General features: G+C 45.4%; 1 protein-coding gene across 1 annotated transcript in view; it reads left to right on the top strand.

The window, feature by feature from the left end:
- The first annotated feature begins 373 nt into the window (after positions 1-373).
- Positions 374-9874, top strand: part of TOM1L1 (target of myb1 like 1 membrane trafficking protein) — a 62213-nt gene continuing 52712 nt past the window's right edge. The window contains exons 1-3 of the mRNA XM_070357304.1: positions 374-526; positions 2881-2965; positions 6704-6782. Of these exons, the coding sequence (XP_070213405.1) occupies positions 469-526; positions 2881-2965; positions 6704-6782 (222 nt within the window). The 5' untranslated portion in view covers positions 374-468. The remainder of the gene's footprint in view (positions 527-2880; positions 2966-6703; positions 6783-9874) is intronic.

The raw sequence follows: 9874 nt of genomic DNA, 5'->3' as shown, positions 1-9874 counted from the left end.
TTTGTTCTGTGGGTGCCAGACGCTGACCTGGGCGGGTTACGTGGCTAATGTTCACCGTGGCCTGTGTAACTCCGCGTTTCCTTCTCTACAAGGGGGCGCAGAAGGCGCCGAGAAGGGCAGCGCCCTGCCCCGAGAGCAACAGGATCCGCGCTCGGGCCCCAGCGGCGGCCCCCGGGCCCTGAAGCCTATCCCTGGGGCGCGGCACGTGCGCGCGCGGCCGACCCCTCCGGGGGACCCCCCCCCGCCCCGCCCCCACCAGGACCCCGCCCCCTCGAGGACCCCGCCCCGCCCCCTCCGCGCCCTCGCCCACGCCTCCGCCCCTCCAGAGACCCCGCTCCGCCCCCCTCCCTAGACCCCGCCCCCTGGGGACCCCGCCCCGCTCGGCGCCCCGCAGCAGCCGAGGGAGGAGCCGGGGTCGTGCGGGAGGAGTCGCGGGCGGCGGAGGCCGGGCGCGCTCGCAGCACGGCCATGGCGTTCGGCAGGAGTCACCGGGACCCGTACGCGAACTCCCTGGGCCAGCTGATAGGTAAGGGGGGCCCCGCGCCCCGACTCCGTTCCCCGCCGCACGGAACCGCGTGGGTCCCGGCTCGAGGAGCTCCCCGCTTCCCCGCTTTCCCGGGCCCGCGCCCGCCGGTGCGGCGATACCCCTGTTGCGACCCGTCTCTCTCGAAGCCCGGCTCCGCACTGTTCCCCAGCGCCTTCCAGCGCGGTGGGCGTGGGAGCGGACAGGTGGGTCGGGGGCGGCGGGCCTGGCCCTCCGCGGGGGTGCGGCCCTCTGGGGCAGGGCGAGCCTCTCCGAGAGCGAGCCAAGTGTTGTGCCCGCTCTGCGAGGGGAAAGTTCCAGGAGGGTGAGTGCAGTAACCTCGCCGGCACAGGCAGGTGTCCAGACGCGTGCTCGCGGATTCCAGGCCGTTACAGCCCGAGCTCCTTTTTCGAGAGGAACAAAGAGAAGGGACGTGCTGAGCACAGGAGCGAAGGGAGGGGAGCCAGGCTCTCTCTCGGGGACGCCAGAGGCCTCTGCGGGCCACCGAGGGCCACGCAGGTGTCTCCCCGACTCCTTTGGCTCTCCCGTGGGCGCGCCCCCGTCGACGTACGCGGAAGCCGGAGCCCGGCCCGGGGCTGCTCACAGACGCGGCTCCGTGCCTCCCTCGGGAATCGTGTGTAACACCCGTGCCCGGAGGTGCTAAGCAGAGCGTGATCATGTCGGCGAACTTGGTGGGACGAGGAAATCAGGAGACTCAAATTTGGACAGTTTATCCTGCAGCTTAGTTTACTGCTCTTTTAAAAGTACACGCCACTCAACCTGAAGCTTGGTTCCCACAACTTTATGAGATAGTGAGTGTAACTTCCATTGAGGAGGAAATGCTTTCCAAACTGTTGCTGGCTTTTTCTCTGTCGGGTGTTAAAATAAGCTCTGACCAGAAATGGAGTCGGACTGCATCTTCATAATCTGATTTATTCTTTGGTGGTTTGCACGTTTACTGACTGCCAACTGTATGCCTGGACCTGAAGCAGGCACAGGCAAGACCTGGTCTTAGACATCAAAGTATGGGGAAGATGCACACTTATATGGGGAAGTGATTATAGTACAGTACCTTTGCAAAGGAACAGAAATGTAAAACACCCAAAACTTATGAAAAGGGAGAACTTAACTCTGCCATGGCTTTTGAAGGATGAGTAGGAGATTTCTAGGAAGATGGGAAGGTGGGAGGAAGGAGCATGGAATGGGGAGCAAAGAAACTGGCTGAAAGAACCTTGTGACTAAACACAAGTTTGGTAAGCTTTGTCCATTTTGAATGCCAAATGCAGATAGTGCTTCTCCTAGGTGGGGAGCAGGATTGGCTTTGGAGTTCCGCCAGCCAAACCTTTATCCTCTTTTTAATCCTTTTAATTAATTTTTGCTCCTTTCCCTGTTGGTCCTCATGTTTTCACGCTCAGGAATATTCTCCTTTCCTTTTAGGAAAGATGTTAAGATCACTCAGGTTGAGTGTTCTATGATCCTCTTTGTAGGTGGCATTCTGTATTCTTAAGGAGGCTGTCTGGACAGGGAAAAACTATTTGATTGTCTACTGATCAGGTTCCAGGTACAGGAGCCTTCAAGTTATGTCTGGTGCAGCGCTGGTTAATACAGGTGCTGGCAAGTACACAGGCAGTTTCAGTAGATCTCTCTTTTTCTCAACACCACTCGGCCAAGGAGAATACGTGACTTAAAAAAGCAAACAAAAACAACCTAGATTTGATGCTAGTTCTACCTTGTACTGGCTGTGTAGCCTTGGGTAATTTCCTTAACCTTCTTGAACTTCTGTGTCATCATCTCTGACAGTGGGTTAAATGAAATTGCATAAAATACTTAGCAGTATGCCTTCTCTGAAAGACAGGCAGGCAGATGGAGATTTAGGTGGGCTGTTCTGGCCCTGAAGCCTTTATTAATAGGTCATTTATTACTGTGGCAACAGCAGCACTCTGAACCTGGATCTTGACTGATTCTTGAATTACTGGGAATTGTGCAAAAAAAAAAAAAAACTGTCTGTCTTTTGGTGATGTAAACTTAATGGTGCTTGCTAGGGAACCCCAGGCAGATTGTTTCTAGAAAACCAGACATGTTTGGGGCTTCTCTGGTGCTTTAGACAGTAAAGAATCTGCCTGCAATGCAGGACACCCAGGTTCAATGCCTGGGTTGGGAAGATCCCTTGGAGAAAGGAATGGCAGCCCACTCCAGTATTCTTGCCTGGAGAATTGCACGAACAGAGGAGCCTGGCAGGCTATAGTCCATGGGGTCACAAACAGCCAGACGTGACTGAGTGATGAATACTTTCACTTTTTTTTGAGACATGTTTTATTCTGTTATAGCTCAAACTCAACATAACTTTTTCTTTGCAGAAAAGGCTACATTTGCTGGAGTGCAGACGGAAGACTGGGGCCAGTTCATGCACATCTGTGACATAATTAACACCACCCAGGATGGGTGAGTTCAGAGTGTGGTTCATGTGTTTGTCTCGTAAGAAGCATCAGAACTATAGTGTGTTTTCTCCTGCAAACTTGAGTTTTCTCTTGCAGACTTTGGTTTTCTTGTTGAAATAGTGTTTCCATCACCTTTTAAGCACCCACTGCCTTTTGAAGACATGTCAGCTTGAAATATTAGGATGGCTGTTTTTTTCAGCATGTGGAATATCTGAGAATCCATTATAATTCTTCTCTTTGCCTTTTCCTTAATAATTTCAAATTTTGTCTCTGTGAGGCTCAAATCCCTTATTCTTTAAGGAGAGGGGGAGATATTGTTTCCTTCATTAGGAATTCTTCTTGCTTTGATGGCCAATATTTTATGTTATTGTAATTGAAAAATATTATGAAGAAGCTAGTGGACTCCTGGTGGTGAACTGTCTCTGAGCAGTTGTCATTATCAACCAGAAAATAATCTAGCACTTGTTTTCCTCTGCCTGTCACAAGACAAGTTTTTTCTTCTGAATGCCAACTCATCCATGTTTACACTCAGTTCTTAAACAATATGGTATCTTTTGTTACACTTCTTAAACTTTAAGAAGTTGAAATTTAAAAAACAAAATCATTAAGGCTATTTTGTGACTTAGTCTGAATTATAACTTGTTGTAAGGGATACAGTTCTCTTGATTTTCCTGCACATTTAAAGTAATCATGAACAGCTAACGAGATTATCTTAGTTTATGTTGATGAATGCAGAGTTCCAAATAACAGGAAGGCGACATAAGAAAGACTTCCTCAGTGATCAATGCAAAGAAATAGAGGAAAACAATAGAATGTGAAAGACTGGAGATCTCTTCAAGAAAATTAGAGATAAAAAGGGAACTTTTCATGCAAAGATGGGTACAATAAAGGGCAGAAATGGTATGGACTTAACAGAAGCAGAAGAGGTGGCAAGAAAACACAGAAGAACTATGCAAAAAAATCTTCATGACCCAGATAATCACAATGGTGTAGTCATTCACCTAGAGCCAGATATCCTGGAATGTGAAGTCAAGTGGGACTTAGGAAGCATCACTATGAATAAAACTAGTAGAGGGGATAGCATTCCAGTTGAGCTGTTTCAAATCCTAAAATATGATGCTCTGAAAGTGCTGTACTCAGTATGCCAGCAAATTTGGAAAACTCAGCAATGGCCACAGGACTGGAAAAGGTCAGTTTTCATTCCAATCCCAAAGAAAGGCAATGCCAAAGAATGTTCGAACTACCACACAATTGCACTCATCTCACACAATAGCAAAGTATTGCTCAAAATTCTCCAAGCCAGGCTTCAGCAATACATGAATAGTGAACTTCCAGATTTTCAAGCTGTATTTTGAAAAGGCATAGGAACCAGAGATAAAATTACCAACATCCCTGGATCATGGAAAAAGCAAGAGAGTTCCAGAAAAACATCTACTTCTGCTTTATTGACTATGCCAAAGCCTTTGACTGTGTGGCTCACAACAAACTGTGGAAAATTCTTAAAGAAATGGGAATACCAGACCATCTGACCTGCCTCTTGGGAAACCTGTATGCAGGTCAGGAAGCAACAGTTAGAACTGGACATGGAACAACAGACTGGTTCCAAATAGGAAAAGGAGTACGTCAAGGCTGTATATTGTCACCCTGCTTATTTAACTTATATGTAGAGTACATCATGTGAAATGCCAGGCTAGATGAAGCACAAGCTGGAATCAAGATTGCCGGGAGAAATATCAATAACCTCAGATATGCAGATGACACCACCTTTGTGACAGAAGACAAGAGGCAGAAAGAGCCTCTTGATGAAAGTGAAAGAGGAGAGTGAAAAAGTTGGCTTAAAACTTAGCATTCAGAAAACTAACATTCTATTTAAAACTAAAACTTAACATTCATGGCATCTGATCCCATCACTTCATGGCAAATAGATGGGGAAACAGTGGAAACAGTGGCAGACTTTATTTTTTTGGGCTCCAGAATCACTGCAGATGGTGTCCATAGCCATGAAATTAAAAGTCGCTTGTTCCTTGGAAGAAAAGCTATGACCAACCTCGACAGCATATGGACGTGAATTTGAGTAAACTCCAGGAGTTAGTGATGGAAAGGGAAGTCTGGCATGCTGCAGTCCATGGGGTCACAAAGAGTCGGACACAACTGAGTGACTGAACAGAACTGATGCTGATGAAGAAAACATTACACTTAATTGTTGACTCTATCAGTGGAAAGTGCTTAAAGTACTAACTAGTACTTTTAAGTATTTATAATGGTTTCTCTATAATCTTATTTCCCGCATTTGGTTCTTCTGAACCTTTTCTTCACTTATAATACTGACTTCTTCCTTGATAGTGCAAAAAGGGGATCTCAGTGTAAAATTGTTTTACTTATTTATTTTTTCCTTTTTTATTTATATTTATTTATTTAGCCACATCAGGTCTTAGTTGTGGCGTGTGGGATCTAGTCCTCTGACCAGGAATCAAACCTGGGCCCCTGCTTTGGGAGCTCACAGTCTTAGCCACTGGACTACCAGGGAATTCCCCAATTTTTTTCTTTTAAAACAGTATCTTTATTCTTTTAAGCTTTTCCAAGAGTTTAATCTTAGATTTTATATATGATCTTTTAGAAATATATCTATTATAAGAGTTACAATTGTAAATATATGTAATGTTATATAATTATATTATCATAAAATAGAAATTCTACCCATGCAAACATAACAAAATTAGAAGGTAATATGCAAAAAGGATTTGTATCTTTTTTAACTTTTGAAGTGTAATTGGCATACAACACTGTATAAGTTTAAAATGTACAGCAAATGACTTGACTTACATATATTACAAAACAATTTCCACAATAAGTTAGCATCACAGTTACACCTCATAAAATTACAAAGACAATTTTTTCCCTTTTGATGAGAACTTTTAGTGTCTACTGTCTTAATAGCTGTCAAATATATCATATAGCAGAATTAACTACAGTCATCATGCTGTACATTACATCCACATTACTTACTTGAAACTGGTCATCTTGAAGCGAATTTGGACTGTCTACTTATACATGGTTCTTCCTTTTGTAACATAAAATTGTAGCATCAATTAGTCCTAGTTAGTCCTAACTCCTCCTCCTATATCCCACTGCCTGTAGGGTGCTTGGGGCTTTCCAAGTGGTGCTAGTGGTAAAGAATTTGCCTGCCAATGCAGGAGATGCAAGAGATGCGGGTTTGACCCCTGAGTCAGGAAGATCCCCTAGAGGAGGAAATGGCACCCCACTCCAGTATTCTTGCATAAATAATCCCATGGACAGAAGAGCCTGGAAGGCTACAGTCCATGGGGTCTCAAAGAGTTGGACACAACTTAGCAACTCAACAAAAACAACAATAGGGTGTGTAGGAAATACTAATAATAAACATAGGTCACATTTTCAGAAATTCATTTCAGGTAAGGTGGTTCTGTGCATTGACATAGAGAGGGTTGTGGGTGTGAATGCATTTCACGTGTAGTGCTTTCTAGGCAGTAATCATCTGAATACGTTACTTGGTTTTCACAAGGAGGTAGTTGGTACTGTCTGCCTAGATATATGAGGAAACGGGTCTAACAAGTGCAGTCATCTGCTCAGTGTCACACAGCAGAACTAAGACCCTGGGTGTCTCCTCAGCCGTTCCTCTTTTCATGCTGCAGAGTGCTTTTCAGAGATGGACTTGCTTTCCACAGGGCCTGCATTGATGATTTTACTGTGTTTATTGTTGTAGGCCAAAAGATGCAGTAAAAGCTTTGAAGAAAAGGATTTCCAAAAACTATAATCATAAAGAAATCCAACTCACCTTGTCAGTAAGTACTTTAATGTTAAATTGAGATTAAGATTGCCTAAGTTATAGTCACATTTCTAATTTTGTGTCTAAAGGATACAAATACTCTGAGATAATAGGTGAGCAAAAAATATGTACAGTATGGATTAAAATGATTCATTTACTGAGAATTACAGAATCAAGGGAGTTTGGTTAATTGTAAGAGCATTTAATTTGGTGGAAAATGAGTGTTCCTGGAAAATCATATTTTCCTGGTTAGGAGATAAGAACTGGTAATGAACAACTTGGAGGAACTGAGCTGATCAAGAAGTCTGTGTATGTGTTACACGTAGGGAGAACTGAAGCTTGAAAAACACCCCCCTCTTAGCTCCCTGCCTTGCTTGCGCATCTCTGGAATTCTGAGGTGCTGGCAGCTCTCTAGGGTCCAGCCAAGTTCTGCTGCCTGATGTAATTTGAATTAAGTTCTTTGTTGATAGAAACAATTCTGTGCACCGTGTTTCTTGATATGGCTGTAGACATTTATTTGATATGTTCCCGTTTTCCCCCAACCTTGGCTGTGTGACCCCTGCAGTTGCTGGATGAGTTGCCAGTTTCACTTGGTACATTTTGTAGACCCTGCCTGCTGCCTGACCTGTGTGCTTTCTGGTGTCTTCTGAGTGCCTTTGCTGACCTCCTTCTGGCCCCACGCCACACCAGGCTGTGGCGCTCCTCTGCCAGCATCAGACTGCCCTTAGGAGGGTTGGGCATGGTTATCTAGAGGGCTGTGGAGCAGAGCTGAGCTTTGCCCCCCTTTTCTAGCTTCAAGGGGAAAAGAACTTAGCACCTCTTGCTTACTTGGAGAAGAAATGAAGTCTTAATGATCCTGTCACTGAAGAAACCCTACAAGTTAGAAGTTTTAGAGGAATCGTCTCCTCCACCTTTTTGGACCTCTCCCCTCTCCTTCACCATGGTCACCTCCTCAGGAAGGTCATGGAGTGGAGGGAACCAGAGAGAGGAGTAAGGTGCTCCAGGGGAAATAGGAGAACAGTGGGTTGGTAATGGAAAATCACCTTTGCCTGGTACTTTACCTGGTAGCTCAGCTGGTAAAGAATCTGCCTGCAATGCAGGAAATGCTGGTTTGATTTCCAGGTCAGAAAGATCTGCTGGAGAAGGGATAGGCTACCCACTCCAGTCTTCTTGGGCTTCCCTGGTGGCTCAGCTGGTAAAGAATCCACCAGCAATGCAGGAGACCTGGGTTCAATCCCTTTGTTGGGAAGATCGGCTGGATAAGGGAAAGGCTACCCCCTCTAGGATTCTGGCCTGGAGAATTCCATGGACTGAGGAGCCTGGCAGCTTGTGGTCCATTGGGTCACAAAGAGTTGGACACAACTGAGCGACATTCACTTTCACTTTGGCTGATGCTCTCAACAACCCTGTGAAGAAGTTGTATTATTGACTCCACTTCTCAGATGAAGAAACTGATACTTGGTGAGATTAAGTGATGTTTTTTTTTTTTCCCCTCCAACTTTTAAGTAGCATAGGCAAGATTTCAGTGCAGGTCTCAGATTCTAAATTCCATGCCCTGGCCCCACACCACCTTGCTTGTCTGAACAAATCATGCCCCTTGAAAGAACAGTCACTGTGTTTCATTTGTGTCTTCAACTTCTTTGTGGTGGAAGATTTTGGGTATTAGGTGTTGACTGACTGAGTGTCCTTCAGCCCCCATCCCCTTCTCCTAGCATCCAGGAAGGACTCAGGGAGTGATTGTGATTTGGGGCAGAAAGGTATACAGCTGTGCCCTGAAATGGAGGACATCCCAGAGCTGCTGAAGGTTAGGAGAATTGACTGAGGAACCTAAGGGCAGAAGATGAATTTACGCCATTTTCCGAATTTCAGCATGTGGTGTTTCACCTTCTGACAGCTGTGGATTCTGTATGATGCCTTTGTCTCTCTCTGTTACAGCCAGCTTACCTGACCTTTCGGTGGTGGCTTTCTGTCCCTGGTCCATCACTTCCTCCATCCAGCTTCCTTCCCTCGGGACGAATCAGGACTCTCCCCTGAGGAAGCTGAGCTGTTCCCGAGTGTTGTGTCTTATATCCCATCTCTCTTTGAGTCCCCACACTTTCTCTCCTGCAGGTCATCTGATCACTCAGCCCTTGCTCACAGGAAGGCTGTTCCCTGTTCCATCTCTGGTAACTGTTTCATTCTCGCCTCCTGATTTCCATACCAGCACGTGACAGCAAGTGAGTCTAAGACCTGTGCCATAGTAAAGGTGAGAGTCACAGGTTAGGAGCCAGAATAGCTCCTCATTGTTAGGGGCAGAGTTCATTAAGGTTCCTGCTTCTTGGACTTCTTTGAATTGGCCTTTGATTCTTGATAGCTTCATGCAGCTTTCCCTGAGTTCTTTATTTAATGGCCCAGGCACCTCACCTCAGACTACTCACTGCACTGGAGTGGTGTGTTTAATTTTTTAGAACAGACTTTAATATAAACTTAAGCAGAGATCCAACCAGTTCATTCTGAAGGAGATCAGCCCTGGTATTTCTTTGGAAAGAATGATGCTAAAGCTGAAACTCTAGTACTTTGGCCACCTCATGCGAAGAGTTGACACATTGGAAAAGACTCTGATGCTGAGAAGGATTGGGGGCAGAAGGAAAAGGGGATGACAGAGGATGAGATGGCTGGATGGATATCACTGACTCGATGGACATGAGTCTGACTGAACTCTGGGAGTTGGTGATGGACAGGGAGGCCTGGGGTGCTGCGATTCATGGGGTTGCAAAGAGTCGGACACAACTGAGTGACTGAACTGAACTGAACTGAATTATGAGAGAAATTAGTCACAGAAACAAATATCCAGTGTCTGTCAAAGGCAATTATTTGTTTACCAATAAACTCTTTAACAATGGATCCTCATATATTACATTTCCATTTTATCATGGTGAAGTGATGAGAGCCTGTCAAAGTCGATTATAAATGTCCTTTGTATTATCTGTCATTTAGGTTCTCCATGGACTTGTTAGCCTTGATTAGCCTTTGCTGGGATCTGACTAGACTCTGATTTCCTACTATCAGTTGGTGGTGCGGTTTTGTCAAGAAGCCTGTTGTTTTGTCTTATTTTAAAAACCATTTAGT

Source organism: Bos mutus, chromosome 19 (assembly GCF_027580195.1).
Source record: "Bos mutus isolate GX-2022 chromosome 19, NWIPB_WYAK_1.1, whole genome shotgun sequence".
Taxonomy (NCBI): domain Eukaryota; kingdom Metazoa; phylum Chordata; class Mammalia; order Artiodactyla; family Bovidae; genus Bos; species Bos mutus.
The sequence above is the reverse complement of the archived record's forward strand: the minus strand, read 5'-3'. Positions and strand labels throughout refer to the sequence as shown.